A 27,313-nucleotide genomic window follows, 5' to 3' on the forward strand; every position below is an offset into this window, starting at 1 on the left:
AGGACGCCATTATCTTCCTGCTCAACCACACCTACGCCCACCTGGATAAGCCGGCGAGCACTGTGAGGGTCATGTTTTTGACTTCTCCAGTGCTTTCTGTGCCAGCCCTGCTGGGTGAGAAGCTGACAGCAATGCAGGTGGATGCCCCCCTCATGTCCTGGATTGTTGACTACCTGACTGGCAGACCACAGTATGTGTGCCTGCAACACTGTGTATCAGACAGCGTGGTCAGCAACACAGGGGACTGTCCTCTCTCCCTTCCTCTTCACCATCTACACCACAGACTTCAACTACCACACAGAGTCCTGCCATCTTCAGAAGTTTTCTGATGACTCTGCTGTGGTTGGATGTATCAGCAAGGGTGACGAGGCTGAGTACAGAGCTGTGGTGGGGGACTTTGTCACATGGTGCGAGCAGAACCACCTACAGCTCAACGTGACAAAGACTAAGGAGTTGGTTGTGGCTCTAAGGAGAACCAAGGCACCAGTGACCCCTGTTTCCATCCAGGGGGTCAGTGTGGACATTGTGGAGGATTACAAATATCTGACATATTACAAATATTATACATATTGACAATAAACTGGACTGGGCCAAGAACACTCAAGGCCTCTACAGGAAGGGTCAAATCCGTCTCTATTTTCTGAGGAAGCTGAGGTCCTTCAACATCTGCAGGACGATGCTGAGGATGTTTTATGAGTCTGTGGTGGCCAGTGCTATCCTGTTTGTTGTTGCATGGTGGGGCAGCAGGTTGAAGGTAGCGGACGCCAGCAGGTTCAACAAACTGATCTGCAAGGCCAGTGACGTTGTGGGGGTGGAGCTGGACTCTCTGTTGGTGGTGTCAGAGAGGAGGATGCTGTCCAAACTACATGTCATCTTGGACAATGTCTCCCACTCACTCCATGACGTGCTGCTCAAACACAGGAGCACTTTCAGTGCAAGACTCATTCCCCCACAATGCACCACAGAGTGCCACAGGAAGTGGCCTGTGGCCATCAAACTTTATAACTCCTCCCTTTAAGTGTCTGACACTTAGTCAGTTATTAAACTAGACCTTATCTATTTTCTATGCAATATTACCTGTTTAATAATTAATGTGCAATATTCTCTGCTGCTATTTATTCACTAGTACTTTTTGGTTCACCATAATAATTCTTAATAATGTGTATATTGTACATACCCACAATCCTTTATATTTGTGATATAAGTGTGCAATTGTGACAAAAGAATTTACCCTTGGGGATCAATAAAGTATTTCTGATTCTGATTCTGATGTAGGCTGATTGTTACTTGTTACTCCTGCATCCTTTCCACTCTGCTCACTGCACTATTTGTCAATCTGTCTTTTTTATTTTTGTTTTTGTTTATAGGCAAGGCAAGTTTATTTTTATAGCACATTTCAACAACAAGGCAATTTAAAGTGCTTTACATAAAACATAAAAGCAACAAAAGGAAATTGACAAAAACACATTAAAATAAAAATTTTAAAAGGGTGAAATAGAAAATAAAACTCGATAAAATACATTTTAAAGAGTTAAATAGGAAAAACAGGGTAAAACAGGACAGCAAAAGTCACAGTTAATCTACAGCCTTACATTTGATTGAATTGGTGGTAAAAAGAAAAGTCTTCAGTCTTGATTTAAAAGAACTGACAGTTTCAGCAGACCTGCAGTTTTCTGGGAGTTTGTTTCAGATATATGGAGCATAAAAACTGAACGCTGCTTCTCCATGTTTAGTTTTGACTCTGGGGACAGAGAGCAGATCTGTCCCAGATGTGTGTAGATTGGTGTTCTCTATACTCTAAGTTAGCCTGTGTTTGATTTTATTATAGTGTTATTTTATTATTGTATGAGTAAGCACATTGTGAGTAATGTACAATCCTGAGTCACATTCCTCGTATGTGTACACATACCTGGCAATAAAGCCGATTCTGATTTTGATTCAGATTCTGAGATGTGATTTTTACTATACTTCTGTAGTGGCAAAAATCTGCAAATGTGTGTGAAGATGTGTCTGTGTGCCTCAGTAGCTATACTGAAGTTATTATCTTATTGCTTTGTTCCTTTCCGATTGTTGCGAATCAGATTCAGATCAGAATTGTAAAAACATTACACAACATCACACTGCTATGTCAGTATATTTACTATGAATTTACCCTGTGTATGAAATGTGTTATGTAAATAAAGTTCCCTTGCCTTGAACACTTATATTAGAAAAAGTTTCGCCCATCTGATGTAGTAATCAAGTGGAGCAGCTCTGTGAGCTGTAGACAGTTTGTGACCAGGGTGGTAACGCTAGTGATACACTGTTCACAGAAAGGGGAGTGGCAGTCTTTGGCAGGCAAGTGGCAGCAGCAGAGAGACGCCTCGACATGCTGTCAACTAGGGCAGGGCCAAATTTCCTGGGAAAATCCACGGGAGAGGAGTGGGCATGAAGTTTGTATCATGTGACAGAATACTAAACCTGCTTAAAATCACTGGGTGCTACATCTGCAACTGGATGCTACCACTAACTGTCAGTATGTAGGCTGAATAGCTATTGAGATTGCAGATCTCTGTCACAGCAGAAGTGTTGCAAAACTAGTTGGTAATGATGACTTGTCAGTATTTCCAGTTCTTTATACAAAATACCTTTTAAAATATACGTAATAAGTGTGGAGTATTTTGACTACACATATCCTAATCTGCACTCACATTATCGCCCCCTCGAAAATTATTTACACACGTGCATGCATTCATAACATACACACAAGCACACACACACACACACACACACACACACACACACACACACACACACATTTACATGGTTGGAATGTTATCTCCATCATAAACACCTATAAAGTATACCTCACCTGCATCCCTGCTGAACACATGTATCTAATTCAAACAGATCTGATTCCCCCTGCTCCACTTCCAAACAGACAATCATGCACAGTGAAGCAGCACCTCACCAGGTGAGAGCAGCTGGACCTCTGGTAGATGTGTCAATGTAATCCTTAGCACGCATGCTTACTCACTTTTCAACCCCGCCCACGTCACCAGTGGGATATGACGAATGGCGCGCTTTCACCTCAGATGAACCGTAGCAGCAGCTTACAAAAGACAAACACACACACGCACACACACGCACACACACAAAGCAAATACACACTACTATAATCAACAGAGTGTGGAAAAGCAACAGTCTTGCATGATGGAGATGTGGCATTATTAACTTTGTGTGTTTGTGTATTTTTGTGTTAGTGTATGAAGAGTCCAAGAACAACTCAGCAACATGTCAGTTGCAAATCAATGGAATAAATATAAGTCTGTCTTAGTGTTACTGTGGAACAAGCTTGTGATACACAAAGTCTGCCCCAGTCTTAGATGCTTAAAGATGTCTCTGTGCTTTTGTGCAATGTCTAAAAATGAATTATGCTGATGATGATCTGCGTGTGTTTAGCCAAACTAGCAGGCTCTATGGATGGCAAAGTCAGTCTGTTAGTCTGTCGGTCTGTCGGTTCACCACTTTGGTCCAGACTGAAACATCTTAATAGCTACTGGATGGATTTCCATAAAATTCTGCACACACATCCTTGCCCCCCTCAGTATGCATTGTAATAACTTTGGGATCCATAAACTGTTCCTCTACCGTCATCCCCAATTTTTTGTTTATCCACTTTGGTTTATGACCAAATACTTTTATAAATGTCATTTCCATGAACACCTCAGCTGTTAGGTAACCATTATACCTGCTAAACATCAGCATGTTGAAATTGTAATTGTTTACATGCTGTTGGCAGCGTTTAGCTGAAAACACCACAATGCCGAAGTACAGCCTCACAGAGCTTCTAGAATGGCTGGAGACTTAAATTTTTATGTCACATAGCGTAATTTATACCTGCTTTAGCTATTATCCAAGGATGTTATGTATTATTCACCCATTAATTTATCTGAATGTCAGCAAGGTAATTGTAAAAATCTGTGCACAAAAATGTAATTAATTTTACTAGATAAGTAGGCTTTGAGTTAACTCATCAAGAGGCAACTGTTTTCTATTTTAGCCATGTCCATGAAACTGATCCAGAAATACATTTTATAAGATCTAAATTAAGGCCTTTGACAGCCATTAATTATTGTATTGTACATGTGTGTTAAGAAATATACTATATATTTGTATTCGAAAAAGAGAAAAAGGTAAATTTTCTTGATGTAATGACTACTACTGACATCTTTCCTGCTTTATTGAATGTTTCTGTGAACACTGAACAAACACAAAAGCAAGGACATAACAGTCATATTTGTCGTTTATTAGCATAACAGTTTTTTTATCTAATAAATATCAAAATGTTAAGGGAAAATTTGATTACAGTACATTCCATTTGCAGAAGCAGAGTCAAGTCTACATGAATTCAAAAGAAAAGAGTAGATCTGTCGGGACGAGCATTAGGACCTTTTTCCTGGTTTAAGATTGCATTGGCTGGTACCAGCAAACAGAACTGCCATAACGTCATATACAGTGGCATCATTTACTGCTATCCCACACTCCTGCATTCTTTGAGGTAAAAAAATACATCTTTAGTATTGATACATTCATAGAAATATAAAAGCGTCTTTATTTCCTTATTGTGCTTTTATGTGGGAATATTGCCTTCGCTCTGAACAGATGAGAAACTGGATCTCAGAGCTAATAACCCTGGGTGATGATCAAGGAAATGTCCTCCATTGTGGGTCATGAACCACTTTAGTATCGGCAGTTTGCTCCAGACCACTTCACAAAATGGGTGACTACCTTGTGCCTAAAATTACCCAGTTGTTTAAACTTATTCAACGTCCAATAAATATGCATCAGTAAATGCCAGGATCAGCTATTAAAAGACTGAACCGTGTTTCCTTTAAATAGATAGATAAATGGCAAGCTGGAGTTCCACAGGGTGACATGCAGCATGTTAATGTCTGTCTACAGGCACTACTCAAAAGGCTCGGAAAGGCATGCAGAGAGCAAGAGAAAGAGGAAAGAAGGAGGGAGAGAGAGAGAGTGGTAGGTGAATGGAGAGAACTACTGGAAAAGAGAAGGAGAAAGGGTCCCTGTGCTCAGTGTGACAGGCGACAGCAGGGGCTCTGCTGCCCGAGGCATGACAACCCCCCCACAACCACCTCCTTAACCAACTTCCTCCACCCCTGTTCCCTGAGGGCCGGTGGTAAAGAGCACAATGCGTCCCATGTCTCTCCTCACAACATTCTGTGCTCCTGGTTCCACCAGCCACGCACTGGTCCATGCAATCCAGAGCATCAGGCACAGGTTGAGTGAGCAAGGAAAGAAGCGTTGGGGGAAGGAAACATTAACTGCACATACCCCTCCCATCTTTGTCTCTAAAGCCCACCTCCATCACTCATGATGCTTTGTCTTCATCCGACCAGCCCAGTCGACCTGAAACCAGCAAAAAAAGAGAGGACAGAAAGAACTCTCTCCTCCATATCCGTTTTGTCCCCCATTATGGCATGCTGCGTCCTCAAGGTGGTGGGGGGTGGGGTGTTTAGCTGTACTCAGAGAGCTGCCATCACACAGTTCCACATATGACCAAAATCTCTACATCCTGTCTAACAAAACTACATTTCTATAAGGTAAAGCTAACACACCTAAACCTTCTGGACTTGTTTTCATGCAACATGATTCTTAAACACGTGCCTTTAAAACAAAAGGAATCTGGGTTGCATCCCTGCAAACATCCTCCTATGATATGGGTAACCCCCAGTTGATCAGTTTGATCTTTAGTTCAGGAACATATCCCAAAAGATATTCTGGAAAAAAGTTCTGCAGAGTCCAGGAAAGTTCAGATGGAGGGCTGCTACAAACCCTTGGTTGGGTTGTGGTAGGTCCCACCAAGTCCAGTTTGTGTAGAACACCCAGAGCTCTGATGAGGGCTATCATCTCCCACGTCTTGCGTAGGTGGACTATGTACCTTTGACCTGATGGAGCCAGAAAGCTCGTCTTTGTAGTGGGAAATCTCAGGTGAGCTGACGGGTGAGGAAGGCAGGTGAGGCTCAGTGATGATGGGCTGTAGTTGAAGGGCAGACGAGTTGGGAGTTGGAGGTAAAGTTGAGCTCAGGATAGTAGGGTACGCCAGCTGGACATCCTGGGGTCTATGTGTGAGGGAGTCCTTATGGAATATTGCACCGTGTTGCTGTGGGATAGTGAGGGGAGAAGATGGCAATGACATGGGCGTGTCTATGCAGATGGAGGCAGTCTGAGAAGAGGTTGGTAAAGGGTAAGACTGAGGAGGGTTAGGATAGGGCTGGCAAGTGTGGTGTGCTGGGGAGTAGTGTGTGGGGCAGACTATTGTAGGTTGAGGCATTGGTGATATGAGGGTCTCCATAAGTTGGGCCATTCTCTTCATGACTCGTCCAAGGTCGGCCACTTCCCTCCCAAGGTTGCTCACCTGCAGACATAAACACAAACCATCTTTAGTTTTAAAGAGGAAGAAAGTGCCTCATCCATGGGTGGGGTGTGGCATAAAAATCCAATTCCAGGCACTCAAATGCATGATTAAAAATAAATAGCATTTAAAGTTATAAACCTTAAGATTTTCATGAAATCAAGTTGTAAATCCTGCAATGGATTTAGTTTGCCTACCATGTGCGAGAGGTTCACAGGAAATGATGCATGCGTGTAATCCAGCACAATTTGATCTAATTGACAACAGCCATATTGTTTATTGTTTGCTCTCTTTACAATGGCCCCTTCAGATACAACAGCACAGGACAGTTTGTTGTTGTGTCGACCAAAGTGCAGCGCACCAGAGCTGTCACAAATACCCGGATGGCCAGTAAATAGGGGACATCGGGAGTCAGGTAGTTTGTTGTAGCAATATGCATAAACATAGCTTAGCATTTGTTATGTGAAATGGACACAGGCAGCATCACCTGTGTTAAAACCCATTTGTGCCCCCTCTACTTCATGCTACTACTCATGCTTTTTAATGTAGCCTAGTGAACTGCACTAGCTTCAAAGCAGGGGACAAATACATATTTGTTGCTGACTGAAAGCTCCACCTTTTGCTCTGAACCCAGTAGCCAGCGTAACGCAAATGACTTTGTATCTGAAAGGCCCATAAGAGCTGTTTTAAGTTACTGCAATGCTTTTATTGTGAAGCAGCCACATTCGTTTGTCTCTGCGGTTCCCACTAACCATGATCATTGATTATCAATGCGTCAGCACCTAGCGTGGTTTGCTCTCTGCCATCATTGTGTGAGCGTGTGAGTAAATTGAGAGGCAAATTGTAAAGCTGTTTGGATAAAAGCACTATGTAAATGCAGTCATTTACCAAGGGAGTAATGGAAGAAGGAGGAGCAACCACGTGAACTGTTAGATGGAGGTTTTCAGATGACCGGCTCCTCCAACTCCTTAGCAAGATAGCCAACTTTACTATCTCCTGCTGTTGTGGAAAACTACTCAAACCATGTGCAGTCTGAAATAGAATCATGTTTGCAATTATTTGTGACCAATTCTTTAGCTTGTAAATCCAGTATGCCTCTCGTTTCTTGAGCCATTTGATTATGTCACCACCTCCGGTATTCAAATCAGTGCCATATTTTTTGTGGGGGGGGGGAGTTTTGCCTTTATTTCTGATAGTACAGCTCAAGAGAAGGAAGTGTTGAAATGTGGGAAAGAGAGAGGATGACGTACAGCAAAGAAGCTGAAGGCAGCTGCCATAAGGACTTTAGCCTTAGTATATGGTGCTTTACCACCCCACCACTGCCATATAGACTTTTCTGGTTAGAATAACACTTTTGAGGAAACACTTTCTAATCTCCAGGAACAAAAAGCCCCAGGACGTACAGTACATAATTAAGAATTTGGTATTTTCAGGTCAGTCATTTTGGGTCAAAATATTTTTCTCTCCTCCTGCCTGCTGTTTTACATGTAACATCGTGTTGCTATAATTGGTCATTACACTGATGCTGAGGGGGAGGGGCTGGTGATTAGTTGGTCTCTGCATGTGACATGTCCACAGAGGGCACAACCACGAAGCCCTGCCAATGTGCCATCTGCTTCTGCCAGTCATAGCACTCATGACCATTCATCAGGCCAGTCATGCACATCAGTGCTACTGGATGCACATCAGCCCTCAGCAGGACACACAGCTCCAGTCGCTGTGTGAATATGTCAAGAGGTGATCAGGCTCTGTGCATTAGTAAGGCTAGGGGCTCCCTCTTCCTTTCTCAGATACATGGACAAACTTTGCAAGACATACATACTATAAATTCATGCATTTGTGAATTCGAAAATGTGAATTATTCCCTCATAGTAGTTTTAATAGAGTTAAATATTCTCTCTACTATCCCTCTTTCACAATTCTCCCATCTCTGGAGTGGCTGATAAAAGCCTGGGTCTAAACTCTGGCTCTGATAAAAATAGAAAGCTGAGAGCGACAGGACAGTCCAATCGGACACGCTGTCAACATGATTCCACTCCTTCCACCGCTAACTGTCCGTGGAGATGGTCAAACAAAACAGCAGCCATGGATGACCAGAACCCACTGGAGCTACAGGTGAATGTTAAGCCCAATAAACAATCAGTGATACAATCGTTATGTATTACAAAGCTTATACTAACTTAACACGAGTTATAAAACATATGAGCCAGATTAAATGAAACTACGACAATGGATTCATAATCAGTAATTATTATTTTAATCCTTAAACACATACCAGGGGTCTTTAGTGACTCGGGCCTAAATTACATCCTGCATGTTCCACCAACCAAGAAGACCAAAACAGAGCTAAAGGGAGAGGGAATATTGGAGATACATTTGTCATGTGACCACTAACATGAATCAAAATAAATGCATATGTTACCCACTGTGTGTTATGTTAAATAGATAAGAAGGAAGAACTTGGAATTCGAATTCTGCAATTACAAGGACTGTGCAGGCAAAGCTCTCATTCTTCCAGCTCTCCTGTGTAGCTGAAAGAGATGGGGACTCACTCATGGGCACACACAATGACTTGATACTTGAATTGAGACTCCTCAAAAGACTTGAGAGTCAACTTTAACTTGAGATTTGGAAATCGTGAACAATCTTTATTTTAATTCTTTGGTGCATTAACAGTTTAAAGGAAATGTCAGATGAGCTGAATGTCATTGCCTCCCTTATTATAATGCTTAACCTTAAGCATCTGGTGTGGGCAGCCACAGATGACTCAGTCATCATGACTTTAAAGCTGCAGCAACAACACCATGGCGAGCACCCCTGCAGCTGCTGTGCCATTTGTCATAACCTTTGGCTATAATAACTTCACACAAGGCCCTAACCAAAGGAATCGCTAAAGTCTGCAGTATCAAGGTAAAGGATTCTGGGTGGACCACAACGCAACCAGACACAGGTGCATCTCATAAAATTAGAATATCATCATGATTTTATTCAAAAAGTTAAACTTTCATATATTCTAGATTCATTACACATAAAGTGAAATATTTCTTGTTTTAATCTAGATGATTACAGCTTAGAGCCCATGGAAATCAAAAATCCATACCTCAAAATATATACAGTATGTATAATGTATATTTATAAGGAATTTATAGTACAGAAATGTTGACCCCCCCCCCCCACCCCCTTTTTGCACTCAGCACTTGGTTGGGGCTCATTTTGCACGAATAACTGCGGTGTCACAGAATCAATGCGGTGTGGCATGGAGGCAAGTAGCCTGTGGCTCTGCTGAGGTGTTATGGAAGCCCAGGTTGCTTTGATAGGAGCCTTCAGCTCATCTGTATTGTTGGGTCTGGTGTCTCTCACTTTCCTCTTGACAATACCCCATAGATTCTGGGTTCAGGTCAGGGGTTCAGGTCAGGTGAGTTGGCTGGGCAACCAAGCACAGTAATACCATGGTCAGCAAACCGGTTACCAGTCGTTTGGCACTGTGGGCAGGTACCAATTCCTGCTGGAAATGGAAACCAACATCTCCATAACGTTTGTCAGCAGACGGAAGCATGACGAGCTCTAAAATCTCCGGGTAGACGGCTGCATTGGCTCTAGACTTGATAAAACACAGTAGACCAACACCAGCAGATGACATGGCACCCCAAATTGTCACTGATTGTTGAAACTTCACACTGGACTTCAAGCCACTTAGATTCTGTGCCTCTCCACTTGTCCTCCAGACTGTGGGACCTTGATTTCCAAAATTAAATGCAGAATTTACTTTCATCTGAAAAGAGGACTTTGGACCACTGAGCACCGGTCCAGTTTGGTTTCTCCTTAGCCCAGGTAAGACACTTCTGACGTTGTCTCTGGTTCAGTGATGGCTTGACACTAGCAATGCGACATTTGGAGCTCATTTCCTGGACCCGTCTTGATGCACTGACTCCAGCCTCACTCTATTTCTTGTGAAGCTCCCCCGAGTTCTTGAATCAACTTTTCTTGGCAATCCTCTCAAGGCTGCGGTCATCCCTGTTGCTTGTGCATCTTTTCCTGCCACACGCAGCACTCTGTGAACAGTCACCCTTTAAAAAATGACCTTCTGTGGCTTACCCTGCTTGTGTCAATGAGTGTCTTCTGGAGAACTGTCAAGTCAGACATCCTCTCCATGATTGTGGTTGTGTGTATTGAGCCAGATGGGGAGATTAAAGCCTCTTCTCAGGTCAACATTTCTGTTTCATACATTCTTTATTCTAATATTCTAATTTTCTATTTTGAGATATGGATTTTTGATTTCCATGAGCAGTAAAGCCATAAGAGTCAAGATTGAAACAAAAAAAATGCTGACATATTTCACTTTATGTGTAATGAATCTAGAATTTATGAAAATAAAATGATAGAAATAAATGAACTTTCCCACTATATTCAAATTTTATGAAATGCACCTGTTGGTGAGTCACCTGGACAGTGTGCAAACATGTTAGCTTTGTAGCTGAGGGTGGTTAACTTGATTATATTAGCATTCGCTGTATATTTTGAAAAGATGCGTGTTTGTTTGCTTGCCACACTTGTTTGCATGCTGGCTGTGCCATGACTATAAAAATGGTAACGTAATCATCCACGTTCCGCAGTTAAATGTTAAACCGAGAGAAAGACCACATTAAATATTAACGTAAGCTCCAGGCAGGTCACAGGTTTATTGCTTACAACGTAATGTTACAAGCTTATTACTGGCTTATATACTGGGTTTGAAAGGCTAGAGGGATGTGTTCATTTACAGTAGATTATAAATTGTCATCAGTTGGAATCCCATTGTAATTATACAGTGTGGTTCTAACTGTTATAGAAAAATAAGTAACGGTTATAATTGCATGGCCAATAATGTTAGCAATATTGTCCTCTTGCCATGAGTTACTTTAGTCTGGATCCATTTTTAGACAATACTAAATAGTAGCTGTATGTTCACGTTACAAGGCAAAATACCGTTATTAATTTTAAAGGTAAGCTTTCACTGTCTGTTTTTTTTCATACTGCATTGATATAGCCTGTTTAAAGTGATCATATAGCAAATGCTAATCAATGCTGATACTGTATGCAAATAGAGAGGAGTGATTATAATACAGTACATGCTTTGAATTCCTTAGATATAGCTATGCAACGCTCATTACAACCATAAGAGACTTTAGACTTGACATGGACTAGCAAAAAATGACTTGTGAGCATCTCTGGAAGCTGTTCATCATGATTTACATGACACGGTACACAGTAAGGTTACCATGTTAGGCTTCTCTTTAGCTATATAAATGGCTTATTCAGCTCCCACTAGAGTAAACCACTCAGTTGCATAGATTTAGCAGAAGGTTAAAGAGTAAAGATTAGAGGTCACAGAGTAAGGCAGAGCTGGTTTATTAATGTGTTCACACAATGTGTTGTTCATTAAAATGCTGCCAACTTTGTGTAATTCAGGTCAGAATCAGCAAAGAAATTGCGCTTGTCAGTTTTTTGTTCAGATGGCCACATCTCATGTTTACATGCAGTTTAGGCTTTCTTATTCACCATTAAGGGTACAAGTCTTAAAAGGCCCCTGCTTCTTGATTTTGACTGAGAGAACAGGAACTTCCCAACAAATTGGGCTAATGCAGGCTGCTTTTTGTTAAGCTGTTTTTCACTAGTGTTTAAGTGTTCTCTGGTGAAGTTTCAACTACAGTTGAGATGCAACAACAAAAACTGAAGAGGAACATTAGATTATTTTCATTGCACTGCACTGCACTCATGACAAAGGGTGCATGAGCTGACCACAGCAGTGAATTATAGTTCTTGGGAGGACTGGCCGTTCAATTTGTATGTTACAGACTCAACACTGTCCAAGGTGGCTAATGCTATCACATATAAAAATACATTTATTTTGTCTCTAACAATAACAATTTGTTTTGCAAATAAATACTGCTGGAAGTATCCTGTATGTGCCAAATAACATACAATGCCCTCATCTATCATTTGTATCTGTGTTTGTGGAGAGAGCAGATAGGGTTTAAAACCAACGCCTCCTTTTCATCTCCTATGGTGATCGGTGTGGATGGATCCAAGTGAGGATTAACAACCTAAAACACCATGCTGAGAGACTTCCTGTCAAACACTGGTAACCCACAGCGACAAAGAAAAGACAACAGGACCAATACGTATAAATGTGAAGGTGCTGTGCCCTTGTCTTTCACGCTCCCTTTTTTAAAATCCCTCTCTGATTTGTTTTTGTTTCTTCTCATAAAGCTATTTGCCGATTCCCCCTTTCCTCCACATTTCCCTCTCATTTGTTTCTCTTTTTCTGTCTGCCTCTATCTGCTCATCCCAGGATGCATACTGAGGCTTAGCAGGAGGAAGCAAACACTCCTCCTCACCTGCCAAAAGTCTAATGTCAATTTAGCCACCCGCCAATCAAAACCATAGGATACAGCACGAGAGGCTGTGTGTGTGTGTTTGTGTGAACACAACAATGAAGCACTAAAGCCTATAAAACATTCAAACATGATACTATACAATGAGAATGACAAGGCACAGTAGGTCTACTAAGTCCTGGTGATACAAAAACAAAAGAAACAGGTCATGATTTCTACAGACTACAGAGGCAAGTTTATTGTAAATTCAATAAAAGCATATTAATGTAGGCTTTTAGATAGTTTAAAAAATGCTACTAATCTATAATATCTCATTATTAATCACTTATTGTCAATTCTTTATGCCTATTTATTTATTTTTCATCTTTCTTTGCTTCATTACTTCTCCCAATCCTTTTACCCGTCTTGTGCCTGACATGCTGATATAGCCATATGTCTTGTGCTTACCTGAGCCCACCTGTCTGTCTCTTTCTCCGTCTATCTCTCTCTCTCTCTTATCACACACACACACACACACACACACACACACACACACAGAGTCCTACCTGCTGGTCGAGGTGTTGCAGTTGTCGTCTGGTCTCCTCTGCTTTAGCAGCTAACTCTGCTGTGCTGATCTGCAGCATATCTGTGACACAAATTAGCAAATTACAAATCACTTCAAGTGCCGAATAACAACTACAAATTTAAACCCAGCAGTTATGGCATAAAGGCAGCTGATAAATGCTGTAGGCATCGGCAGAAAGTGCACATTAATCAGCCGCATTATTCAACAGTACTGCAAAGATTTGGATGTGAACATTTTTCACTTCCCAGGATGTGGGAAGTTAAGGCGTATTGAGTCGCATTTGAAAGGTAATTGCTGTATACTGTAGGGTTGGAGGACCTGTGGCAGATGCTGAGGCACTGGCTGGTTCACTGACAGGACAGCCTCGGCTGGTGGAGAAGGAGAAGGCCAGGGAACTCTCTGTCACCTCACTGTCTTCAGTGCCGTCAACTATCCTGCAAAGAGTGTGTGTGTGTGTGTGTGTGTGTGTGTGTGTGTGTGTGTGTTTGTGTGTGTAGGAAAGTAAAGATTGTTACTGATGACGTAATAATTTTGGCTTTTTTGCCAAGAGTTAGATGACAAAATCAGTACTACTCAGAAGTTTACACGGTAAATATGAAGCTACAGATTGCAGCCGCTTAGCTTAGCTTATCATAAATACACAGAGAGAAAATAAAGAGAAACAGCCTTGCTCTATTAAAATCAAATAAAAACTCCCTACAAACACCTCTGAAGCTCCCTAATTAACACGTTATACAACCCAGTTTCCAAAAAAGTTGGCACGCTGTGTAAAATGTAAATAAAAACAAAATGTGATTATGTGCAAAACATTGAAAACCCATATTTAATTGAAAATAGCATAGCACAAAGACAACATTGGAACACTTCCAAAAACCATTGTCTGTGAACAATGTTCGTGCAACAATGGCATCCACAAATGCAAGCTGAAACTCTACCATGTGAAGAGGAAACCATTTACAAACCATATCCAGAAACATCCACTTTCTGTAGGCCCAAGCTCATTTAAGATGGACTGAGGCAAAGTCTAAATTCTGTCTGGAAATCATGGACTCCCCGTCCTCGGGGCAAAAGAGGAGAGGGACCATCCGGCTTGTTATACAGTATCTCACAAAAGTGAGTACACACCTTGCATTTTTGTAAATATTTCATTATATCTTTTCATGTGACAACACTGAAGAAATGACACTTTGCAACAAAGTAAAGTAGTGAGTGTACCGCTTGTATAATAATGTAAATTTGCTGTCCCCTCAAAATAACACATCACACAGACATTAATGTCTAAACCACTGGCATCAAAAATGAGTACACCCCTAAGTGAAAATGTATATACTGTAAATCAATCCAAATACATCTAAATTCCCTAATATATCTAAATTAGGTATTTAAATTTCAAAAAGAGAGTGGTCTAATTCATTCATTTCTCTGTCGTGATCTCCCTCCTGATCAAATAACGCGAGTGAGGGATGTTTGGCCAACAATTTACCTTTGAGTGATCCAAACAAAAGTGGAGTATCTGATTTAAATCCCTCTCATAATTATACTAAATATCTTGTCCTCATTTACCTCATATACTGTGCTAGACAATGACAAAAGCAGGCATAACACAGAGTCACAGATACACAGGTCTACACATGCAGATACAGAAAAATTGGGTGGGAATCAAACTCACCTGGGGCTCAGGTTGGAAGGGTCTAAAGTGGTGAAAGTAATTTCCTGGATCTCCCTCCGAGACCTCCTGGAGCTCTGCCCCGTGGTCTTCTGGCTCGGTCGGCTCAGTGGAGACTTCCCACCCGCGTCCCTGAGGTTCTCTGTCCAGTTCCGCTCAGATGACAGAGAAACAGACATGGCCTCATTTTCTTCCTCTTCCTCATGTTCCTCCTGTGCCTCGATGATGGTCGGATAGCCCTGAACCACTCGTCCATTCCTTCCCACTCCGGACTGCAAATAAAATGAAATTATGTATAAAAAATACATGAAAAGAATCTTGGAATGTAGCAACAAATATCAATCGCCTGTGATTTAATTGGAATTTTGAAAAACAAACTTTGACTGTGGATACTAAGAGAAGTTTTGGAGATTAAATAACTATGGAAAAAGCAGAGCTGACATGAAATTAAAATCTATTCATATTGAATCAAGTCATCTGACGCATCAGCCTTGATGGTGTCAAATTTGCTTAAATGCCTCGTTTTTTGTGTCACAGCAAATGTTGCCATCCTCATTTTTTCTGCTTTCTCTGAAGATGCTGAATACACTAAGCTGTGTTTGTACAGTTATTACCATGACCCTGAAATACACAGAGGTGTTTTCAATGAACTGATGACTTCTAAGTTCAAGGAGCAGACCACTCAGCTGGATTGGAAGTGACAATGTTGACCAGAAACCACCAGATCAACATTTTAGACTGAAACTGTGACCTGTAGAATAATGAAGGCAACACTGGTGAACTCATCGGTCTTAATAAACACAGAGACCCCTGTCATCTTTGGTCAAGGGTCTGCAGAGCAATATTGCAAGGACACTGATCAACCATAACATGAGGATACAATCGGGTAATAACAGAAATAAGGTCCACAGTGACATGATCAGTGACCTCTAACGCAACTCAGGAGAAACCAACACCAGCTGAATAGATTTTTTGTAAAATATGGCAGTACAGCTTATTATGCATGTGGTATTTTTGCAGATTTGAGACATTCAAAGAACAGTCCTCCTTTAATGAATGCTAACTCATTCTTTGCAGAATTGATCTTCCTCCAAGAAGAAAAAAACAATCTCTCCATCAGAATCATTAAGTCTGAGTGACTGTCCATTATCAGTGTTGGAGGTCTATTGCCGGGTCGCCCTGAAGACTTTTCTTAGGGACAGAAAAACTGATGAGCATTAATTTGCATTTTATTATTTTCTATTGCAGGCTGATTAAAACATTGTGGACTGGTATTAATCAACAGGGCGAGGGGATCGACATCTTTTGAGTTAATGGCGCCTGCCCTTAGACTGTAAATCATCAATCAGTGTTTCTGTGGTCTCTTACCTGAGGATCTACAGCTGTTGTGGACAGTCTGGCCTTCACCTGGAAGAGTGCCAGAGAGATAATATACAATAAATGAACTGCAGGAAAGAGCAATCAAGATGTGGCCTTTCTTTTCTTGGTTTTAAATTACGGAGGAGTCATTTCACAGTGCTTAGCCGTAAATCACTTTGCAAAGCGGGTTCAAGGATATGATGTCTGACTACATGGCTTTCGGTGATCCAATGATGGAAAATAATTCACCTTTACACACTGATACTATGCACTGTTTTCATATACAGCACAGTAATATCCAGACTGCAATCTCAACCTCTCAGCCACAAACACATCCTCCATCCTGAGCTTCCTCCTTCCTCCTCGTCTTCATTTTAACTCTACTCTGTCTTGAGATTCGAGCTGCCCCTCTGTACATTAGCTTCACCTAAAAGCCCTGCAGCAGGTAGTAGTGTGTGTGTGTGTGTGTGTGTGTGTGTGTGTAAGTGGACCAGTGGTATTTGGGCTGGAGAGGCAGAAACACCTGACTGTAATTACAGCAGCAGAGCTCCTCCAAGTGCCAAAGCTATTTTTGTCCTCTCTCCTTCTCTCTCTCCCTCTCTCTCTCCCTCTCTCCTTCTCTCTCTCCCTCTCTCTCACACACACACACACACACACACACACACACACACACACACTTTTCTTATTTTAAAGCGTTTCCCTGTTCTCCAGCCACCCTCAAAGTCCATTTCTCACCCTCCCAACTCCAGCCCTTCTTGCCTTCCTCTTTCCTCTCACTCCACCCATCAGTCATTCTTACACGTTATGACAGTACCTTGATTCATTATACAGCAAAATTGGCAAGCATGTATAAAGCGCTTGTCATGCGCTGTGCTGCTGTGTGTTATTCCCAGTGATAATTAATTTCTGGGTGTTTGTTTTCAGTACAAAAAGAATCAGGAAATATATACTTTATTATAACTCGGGTAAAGATCTACTAAGAAAAGTTAATAATAGAACCATTAACTGAAAATGTGATTTAAATAAAACATTTGATTGTTTTTTTTCTTCAGGAGACTCTGGTGCATAATTAGCACCTAACTTATATTTCCTCCACACTTTTCTTTTTACTTTCTGTTAGCGGAGGCTTTTTTGTCAACATCACAAGAGGATCTCATTAATGTAAACTACAGTGAACATTGTCCTCTTACAGCATGAAACATAATATCTTTTGGGCTTTTGGACTTTTAAAAAACAGTGTATTTTTGGGTGAAAAACCTCAGTCATACTGTAAAGACAGCAGAGACGGCGGCACCTTCAACATTCTCATATAGGAATCAATGCTACTTGAATGGAATTACATGTGTCTCATGTCCCTCCTTCAAGTTGTATGTGAGGTCCTGCTGGATGTCCTGGACGAAGCGGTGTGAGTATTCAGGGTAGAGGTCCAACACCTCGTACAGCCCCTTCAGGTTGATGCACTGCAGGTCACAGTAGGTCAGGGCTTTCACGTCTGCATTGGTTTTTATCACTCGGTCATCTAAGGACAGGTTCGCCCCAATCAGGTCGCCTTTACCTGCTCAGAGAGAGACACGGACAATGTAGGTCAGAATAGGGATCAAGGCATCATGTTTATTTATACACATTTCAGATGATCTTCCATTTATCAGAGCGTTTCTGAGATGGTAGACGGGTTGTTTAGACCACCTGTCTAGTCAAGACTTGGCTCAAGCCCTTATGTCAGCAGGCATCTGTGCTGCAGACGATGTAAGCTAGACTGAATCCTTATCATCTGCAGAGGATCTGTACTGTACCTTGCTCTGCCCTCTGAGTCACAAAGCAAAGAATAGAGAAAAGAAAAGTTTTAAGTTGTAGGTTGCAGGTTAACTAATAGCTATATTCATGTTAATGAAAGAGTTATAATGTAACAAATGTTTAAAAAGGCATTAAGTCATCAAACATTAAAAAAAAGTCACTGGTTTTTAATTTTGTAGTCTTTTGCTCTAAAAAATCACTTAAACTTATTAAATTAAATTAAAGTTTTCTTAGTTTGAATTGTTGCCATATTCTTAACTTGATTATATTTCTTTTAACCAGGGTGAGTTATAACTAAGGCAAACAATAGGACACTGCCATTCCACCATCCTTTAAGGTCACTGTAATTACAGTAAGGCTTTTGACAACTGTAACTTCTGCTTCATGTGCTTCTTGCATCTCTTTTCCCTCTACATTAAAAACAAATACACAGAGCTGACAACAAGCTTTTCTATTCCCTTTCTTCATTAACATTAATGTCTGTTGCTCAGCAACTGTTACCAGTTACTTGTAAAATGATGTTTAAAGCGTGTGTGGGGGACTTTTACATATAAATGAATGTCCGTTACATTCACTGGCAGGTAAATTTCTCTGTATTTCACAGTGTACTGGAGTTTTTATATCCGGTGTCTGTGGGGGAGAGACCCAGAGCCATAGAGAGCTACACAATCCACCATTGCTGTGAAAAAAAGGTCCATTGGAGAGAATGTTTATTTTGTTAATTTTGATTGTATAGTTTGTGTTAATACGCGGCAACATTGATTTCTATGCAGTCATATCAATAAAGACATTTGATTTGAAATTGGGCAGAGATGACGCAACTTTCTTTCTACATGGCTCTGGAGCAACTGGAGCGACTGGAGCAATGGAGTAAGCTACAGCAGAGCCTACGGTGGGACAGGTTGTAAAATATTTGGACTAGGCTATGTAGGTATTACATTTACTCTACCTAAATAATGGATTACTGTCTTGGAACTTTTGAAATGTCTCTATGTATTTCTACATATCTATTACTTGAGCCTGGTGCTAGCTCACATGTCGGGATATGTCATAAGCATTGCATCGACGGTCTTTGTGTTATTAACTCTCACTGCCAGGGGACTGCAAGGGGAGACAAAGGTTTCGCACTGCAGCTTTAAAAGCACAAGTGATCACATGAATGCATCTGCTACTTAACTTAAATAAGCAAATGAGATTTAACTCAAGTAACAAGAGGTATTGCTGGGGAACCAATCACTGAATACTACCTAAAACAACCAGTACATAGACTGTGAATGAACAGAAATATTACTGTTTACAGTATGTGATTATTATTTATAAAACATTCACTCCCGCTGCTTTTAGTAAATTATACAGTTTGAATGACGTGGTGACAGCTGCTTCCTGTTCTCTTCATACATACAGGACGACGCTAAGCACCCCGTTAGTGTTAATGCAGTGATAAAATATTCATTATGGTCAATGCGAACTGTGAACACTGCTCAATTACACTGAGGCTGATGGAGGGGCAGTCGTGACTGTTCTCAGCCCCCCCCCCCCCCCCCCCCCCCCGTCTCTCAGTCCACTCCTTCTCACCTACATTTCTCACTCCTCCTGCTATATCAAAACCCTTTGTCATTGTCTGTTTCCTTCTAGCTGCCTCCCTTTCTGTATCTCCTCTGTGTCCTTCGTCTCTGTCCATGACTCTTTTCTCTCTTCCCCTATACATCTGTTTTCCTCCTTTCCTTTTATCCCTGTTTAACTTCCTTTGTCCTCCGTACTTCTCTGCTTTCTGTCCTCTCTTACCTTCCTATTCCCCATTTTAATTACTTACTTCTTTTCCTACCTATCCTCCTTCCCTGTTTTCTTCCACTCTCACACCCTTTGTTTTCCATCCTTCCATCATTGCTTCCTTCCTGTTTCTTCCTTGCTCACTCTCCTCCCTCCCTCTTTCCTTCCTTTCTTGTCTTTTCCCTGTATTCTTTCATTATTCCTCCTCGTTTTCCACACTTGTTTCCTTCCTGTTTTCTTCCTTGCTCTTTTCCTTTTGTTATTTACTCCCTGTTCCCCCCACATTTCCTTCTTTTTTTTCTCCCTATCCTCCTTCTTCACGGTTTTCTTCCTTTCTCACTTCCCTCCCTCCTTTTTTCCATTTTCTGACATTCTTCCTCCATTTGTTTTCCAATCTTCCACCCTTCCTGTTTTTTTCCTTGCTCTCTTCCTTTCTTTTTTACTCCCTGTCCCCCCTCACATATTTCCTTTCTATATTACTCTTTCCTTCCTATCTTCCTTCCTGCTGTTCTTCTTTCATTACTTTTTATGACTTTCATTACATTCTTTCCTTTCTTCCTTAACCCACCTTACCTCAGCTGAGCTGTTCACCCTCCTCAATTTTCCTCCTCCCCTCTTTTTTTTCTCTTATCCCTTCCTGCCCTGCTTACTCCCTCAGCATTATCGGTATTTATTTTCTTTTTCAAGCTCTGCTTTCCTTCTCTTTCTTTCACACTCTCTCCCGACCTGGTCTCTGTCTTCCCTCTGTCCAGCCCCCTGACTTTTGTTTAATTTGTGTCAGATATTCTACTACACACATTCTCTTTTTTACTCTCTCTCCATCAACCCCACTTTCTCCTCATCCTCTCACTGTCTCTGTTTAATGTCTCGCAACATGGCCTCTCTTGCTCTTACCCACTCTCTATTATGTGGTACTGAGCTGCGGCTGTGGACTTGTAGTGTGACAAGGATGAGGAGAGTAGAGAGACAAACACAGAAAAAGAGAAACAGAGAAAGAGAGAAGATTTTTTCTCCTTCAGTCAGACATTCAATGTCAGCCTGACCTTCTGCACAGAAAGCACAGAGACAATGCTCTCCGCTTGTCAAGCCTACACACACACACATATGCACCAACCCACACACCCACCCACACAATCACTCTTAACAGCAGTAAACAATTCCACCTACTCCATACACACACACGCCCAAACGCACACAAACTTTTTTTCAACAGGAGTGCTAGCATGCAGGTACTGAAACAAACAACAGGTAGACACACTTTGCACATGCACTCACACACATAGACACAAACACGATAACAGTGAGATGATGATTGTCAGTACTGCACCAAAAGAGACAAAGTGATGTTTAACTAGCTTTCTCTCACTGACTCACTCAAACACACACACTTTCCTGGCACACACATTCTGCTGCCAGATTAGTCTATAACATGTATGAAGAAGAGAACAGTAATAATTAGAAGCATACCAGAAAGCTAATATAAATTTGTCATTTGCACGAAAGGGGTATCAACCTTCTCATCTAACTCTCAACAAGAAAGCGATATTTCCCAAAATGTCAAATAATTCTATTAAGAACAGAAAATGTTTTAATATGTGTTCATCATCAAACTGTTTGGATCAAATCTGCTTCAAAATACATATAGGGATGATTATGGGATATATACAGAAAATGTCAGAATTGTTTATTATAGCAAGTCCAGTAGTTCATAAAAAAATTTGAGAAAAGTGACTTTTACTCCAACTTGATGTGTACTGAGTAACTAACGCACTCCAGTAATTGCACACTTTTGATAAGACGTGTTTTTTGTTGCTATTATCTGGAGATTATATCTAGACACCACTCATGTAAGTACCACACACACCATACACCTCCTGTGGTTGAACTGTGGTCTGTTGGACCAGTTTCCTTATCTGGGTCAGTTTGCTCTCCTGAGGTGGTCTGCCACTGATTGCGATGGATTTTTAACAAGCAGTCTTTTCTTTTATGCATCCTTTTATACAATTTCATCTATTCTTCCTTTCATTAGAACTTCACATAATGACCCCCACTGCATTAGCAGCACAACACTTTCTATAAAAGTGTTGTTATTTTAATTTTATGAATAAAATAAATATCTTTTCTTAGTTTGAGCTGAATTGCAGCTTTAGCAAATGTTATGGAACCTTGTTCCTCCATTAATGAGAGGCCAATTTCTATTTTAGAATCCCTACAGTTCCGCCCCCTGAAATTGCTGATTTCAGGATTATCGCACCACTGAAATATACATTTTAGGTTTTATATTGTTCTGTTTCTGTTGTAGAATGCACAGACGTCGATGTTTGCAGCTTATATTGTAATTAGCTGCTGCCTTAGCAAATCAAACAATCATTTAACACTATGAATGAAAATGCATACAAATTTGGCCCTGGGTGCATTATAAAAACTGACTTCAACTCCTCCGACCATGGACTGGAGCGGACAGCACTAAACTGGCCAAGACTAGACGGAACTGAAATTTCCTGACTCCAGTGAAATGGAGTGATGAAATGGGCCGGACTGAACTGGACAACACAGATTAAAGTGGACAGGAGTGAATTACAATGCTATTGAACAGTCTTGACCGTACTCAGTTGGACATCACTATGGGAGGGAATCAACCTGTGTGGTAGTGGATAATCTTAGTTTGCATAGTGGTATATAATACATCTGCAATGGCTGAATATCAGTGTCTGTTTCAATATGTGCCTGTCAGCTCTGCTCACTGTCACTGGACCTGCCGATAATAATCAACACAGTTATTTCACGCAACATCAAGTAAGGCTTTGGCTATTAGGAATCTCATTGTGTTCGCAGTTAGAGAAGTCCTTCTTTGGCTCTTATTGCTAAAAAATGGCATCTAACTAGAGTTGCTTTTATGGGAGTTTAATAAAAATCTGAGTCTGAGAATGAGCTGTATCCTTTAGGACACTGTAATGCTACTATTTCTAAACAATGGGCTCATTTACAGACCCAGCTTTATCACAATGAGCTGCACAGAGCTTTATTATGATGCCTGCTGCTGGGTGTTTCTTTGTAAAACTATAATGATGGTACTGAGGGATTGTTGCCCCTTCTTCCACACACCACCCCTCTTCCTCCCCTCCATCCCTTCATCCTTTAACGTACCCAGGATGGCCAGCACCATGCTGTCTTTCAGCACCTCCATGGACCCTGAGCAGACGAAGAAGATTGCCTGAAGTGCGTCGCCCTGTCGGAGGAGGTATTCTCCGGGAGCACAGAAGGAGGTCTTGATGTGCAGCGACAGGGAGCGCAGGCAGCCGCGACTGGCTGAGGCAAACAGCGACAGCTCCAGGATCTCCTTGTTAAGGTGCATGGTGATGTCGGATCGCAGCTCATCCGGGAAGTCCTTCAGCAGCTGTGATGATGATGGGAGGGTGAAAGGCAGGGAATGAGACAGAGAGAGGCACGACAGTTGTGAAAACACAGCCATGCTGCAACTCAGTGATTAAATTTGCCGCCTTGGTTACCTTTGATTTGATTCCTAAGCTATTGCACACAGGAAACATTAGTGTCAAGTCAACTGAGGTTTATTCACATCACCCAAAAGCAATAGTTTAATAGGAAGATAAATATATATATACATATCCAGTCAGCAATTTAACAGGATATCTGAGAACAAGGCATTATTTAGTTCAGAGCATAGAAAACTGACCTAAACTCAATAAACTTATCATTATTAAGAAAACACTATGAAGCACTAATATTTCTAATACTTTACTAATATGCTACTGTATAAATCAACACAATATGCACAGTTACTACACTCATAACATAAAGACTCAATGAAGATCTGGAAATCACAGTCACAAACGTCAAAACATTGCATATAACCTAGCTGTCTGTCTTCTTGTAAGGACAACGATCTGGAGCTCACCATCACATAGTCGATCAATGAGTCTTCAGAGCCAGGGTGACTTTAATCAACAGGCCCATCTATGATTCATCTGTCTGGGATTCATAATCATCCCTCCATCTAAAAGCTGGTCTGGGCTCTGACAGCTGTCTCGCAGGCATTCAGAGCCTGGAGGGACAAGACCAGTGGTTCCCAACCTTTTTTCCTTGGCGCCCCCCCTACTTTTATCCAAGAAAAGCTGAGCCCCCCCAACAGCTGACAAAACAGGCACACAGAAAAAGATGATGTAATTACTTACTAATAGGAACAAATGGAGTCAAATGACACCTCCATGGCTGTGTGTAAATCAATGCCAGCTCTTGGTGAAGGCCAACCAAGAGCTGGCATTGGGCTTGGTTGGCCTTTTCTTGGTATTGTTTAATACCAAGAAAAGGGGTTTATAACGTGTAATATTTTCAAAATAGTCTACCTATAGGCCTACAGCTTGCACTAACTTGAGTGGTTTCAACATACTTTACTTGGTATTTACTTGGTTTACAGGTATAGTTGCACCTGCCAAAGTATATTTGGCAACCCACTTTAGCATTTTGCAGAGAAACGGTGAGGGAGAGGTTATCTGGTATTATGTCAACGGACACACAGGAAATGTTACATTACGGAGCGACAGTGAACGCACCACTGCAGATGTCACTCACTAACGTTAAGTTTCAGTTCCACATGCGGCGCACATTAAAACTGAATCACGGGTGAGTTTATTAAACACAGCGACTTTATGAAACGTACTGCTGATGGAGAAAATCAGCATACACATAACAGGGAGAGAGAGACAGAAAGAGCAAGCCGGCATGTTTTTCGTGAGAGACCAGAGATGCAGGCTAGGTGTGTGTGAGTGTGGGGAGAAGAGCAGAGGAGCAGATTCAAGTAAATACAAACTAATCTAAGGTAACCTACTGTAATACAAATAGCCTACAATATACACCGCTACCGAGCCCACCCTCCACCGGCCGCTGGTGGCGGCACAGTTGCACTGTCTTAATGAGAGCTCAACAGTCCAATGAGTGGGTGTGTCGCGGTTCTGTCTCTCGGATCCTCGACACCAGATCGTGGACTTTTGTGTCACGATTTTGGTCTCTGTTTCAAAACCATTACAGCCCTACTACTAAGTAGTCTGCCTACTATTTAAAGTGAGGAAAAAAATGACTTTTGTATAAATTTTCTAGTGTGTTATCATGATTTTTTAAAACTGTGCAAACCAAAGTTTTTTTGACAACCTCAAAACAGATAAAGCTTTGGGCACCCCCTGCAATCTCTGGCGCCGCCCTAGGGGGGTGCGGACCCCAGGTTGGGAACCACTGTACTAGACTACTAACTGGTTGCCTCTGTTTCTCTGGGCTTGTCGAAAAAAGGTGTTATTGGTCCTCCTTTTCTGTTAGTGTTTTCTCTAAGCTGTCCCCTGTGTCCACCTGTTTCCATTTCTCAGTTTATTTTAATCTGTACTGTTTATACATGTCAATTTAGTAGACTTTTCTGGCACAACCTGCAACAAGTGCCACCGTAGCATGGTTAAATTCCAAGATCATCAACATCACATGCTCCACAATGTTAGTTAGTGTGGGTATAATCAGTGGGATCCAATATCTACCCCACTCATATTACTCCGTCGGTCTCCTTAGACCAACAATGTACTCAAGTTCTGCATTCAAAATCTTACAAAAGTAAAAGAACATAAATGTACATATGTTTAAATTTGAACTACTTTGTACACTGCTCGATAGTTTAATGTTGTTTTAAAAGTTAGTTTAGTTGAATTAAAGCGTGTGAGTGTGGGACTTCTCTGCATTCGCAGCTTTTAAATCTGATGTCTGTGGCAATATACCTGCTGTGTTTTCGGCCAACCTGCAATGATCGGTTTGCCATTGCTGAAGGGGGGGAGCAACCGCAGTGGCAGCAGAACCTATTCGTCATAAGCTCATACTCTCACTATCAGAAGAGGCGGGGGAGACAAAAGTTGCGCACTGTAGGTTTAAGTAAATTGTAACTAATAAAAAGTAAGTAAAAGCATTTTGCTCTGAAATATAGTGAAGTAGAAGTATAAAGTACCCAAAAAATGTACTTCAGTACAATGCTTGAGTTATTTCCTACCACTACCTTAGACGATGTCCAGTTCCATGAGTAATAAGTCACCATCTCTCCCATTATGTTAAATTTCTGTACATTCCTTGTACGTGGGTCATGACATGAATCTGACTTCAACTACAAACAATCTAGAAAGGGTCCCCTGAATCTCAAGGTTTACAAAATATCTTGTCTTGCAAATGACTCATTCTTGTCCTCTGTCTCCTCCTTGTCAGTCAGGGCTGAAGAAAACATCACGCTCTTACATTCTGGAGGGTCCTGGAGTATCGATCATATTATCCCTCTTGTGACGAGTTTCAATGTGGATGACATGTGAGGAGTGAGAAGTATGTGATCTTTCAAATTAATTATTGATCCCTATACGCTGTGCTGCTGGGTGTCAAAAACACAAGTTAACTTAAAAAGGAGGATAAGGATTTATATATATTAGGCGTATATGTGATTTTGGTACCTCATTACAGTCGATGCCGTTGTTGACCGACCAGGTTGTCTGAAAATACTCCAACATTCGTTGCTTGAGGCTCTGCGGCAGATGATGGACACGTATGAAGTCCTTGAGGTCTTTGGTTCTGGTGTGGTACTGGGACCAGCGGGAGTACATCCTCTGGATAATGGCTGTCACATTACCAAAGACCAATGCATGCATGAGTGCTGCAGGTATAAAGAATGAGAGCAAGAGAGACAAGGACGGGATAAGGGAGAGTTAGACAGGGAAGAGATAATGGAGCATAAGTATGAATGAAGTAGACTGAAAGGGACTGTGAAGCAAAATGGGAAAATCTTTTGGATGCTACTTTAATTTTTAATTTAATGTAAAAACAGTGCCAAAGTGGGAAGGGGCTGTTTCAGTTACAGTGAGGAGAGCAGTGCCACATTTATGGGATGCACTCCGCTCAAACCAGGTCAATGATGCAGTGAGAGATACAACAAGGAGCAGTCATGTTCTGTCTTGTTTTCATGGATTCACACACAAACAGACATCTCAAAAACAGACTCCTGCTAGTATATTATGCTTGTATCGATATTGCCAGTAGATATTTTTAAACAAAAACAATTTGAAAAGGAATAAAGCAAGTTCGTATTTAATGTTTGCTGCCACGTTTGATTGATGAGAAATCCCTAGAGCAATGATAAAAGCTCCATAGTGGCAACTACCAACATGACAGAGGCAAGAAGGAACCACATAATCTACTTTCTAAAAACCTTATTTCTATGAGCAAAGGAAATACTTCTGACATGTAAATGTGATTAAACATGATTCTTATTGGAAGCTGACAATTTCTGTGATCAAATAAACAGACAAACCACCCAACCAGCTAAATATTATCTTATTATCTTA

General features: G+C 41.2%; 1 protein-coding gene across 1 annotated transcript in view; it reads right to left on the reverse strand.

Moving 5' to 3' along the window:
- Positions 1 to 5,827: 5,827 nt before the first annotated feature.
- The window catches only part of kcnh8 (potassium voltage-gated channel, subfamily H (eag-related), member 8), a 54,691-nt gene continuing 33,205 nt past the window's right edge, over positions 5,828 to 27,313 (reverse strand). The window contains exons 10-16 of the mRNA XM_046059165.1: positions 23,091 to 23,340; positions 17,720 to 17,934; positions 16,389 to 16,427; positions 15,024 to 15,292; positions 13,673 to 13,788; positions 13,335 to 13,414; positions 5,828 to 6,418 (exon numbers count right to left, since the gene is read on the reverse strand). Coding sequence (XP_045915121.1) covers positions 5,828 to 6,418; positions 13,335 to 13,414; positions 13,673 to 13,788; positions 15,024 to 15,292; positions 16,389 to 16,427; positions 17,720 to 17,934; positions 23,091 to 23,340 — 1,560 coding nt within the window. The remainder of the gene's footprint in view (positions 6,419 to 13,334; positions 13,415 to 13,672; positions 13,789 to 15,023; positions 15,293 to 16,388; positions 16,428 to 17,719; positions 17,935 to 23,090; positions 23,341 to 27,313) is intronic.

Source organism: Micropterus dolomieu, linkage group LG09 (genome assembly GCF_021292245.1).
Source record: "Micropterus dolomieu isolate WLL.071019.BEF.003 ecotype Adirondacks linkage group LG09, ASM2129224v1, whole genome shotgun sequence".
In the NCBI taxonomy this organism is placed as follows: Eukaryota; Metazoa; Chordata; class Actinopteri; order Centrarchiformes; family Centrarchidae; genus Micropterus; species Micropterus dolomieu.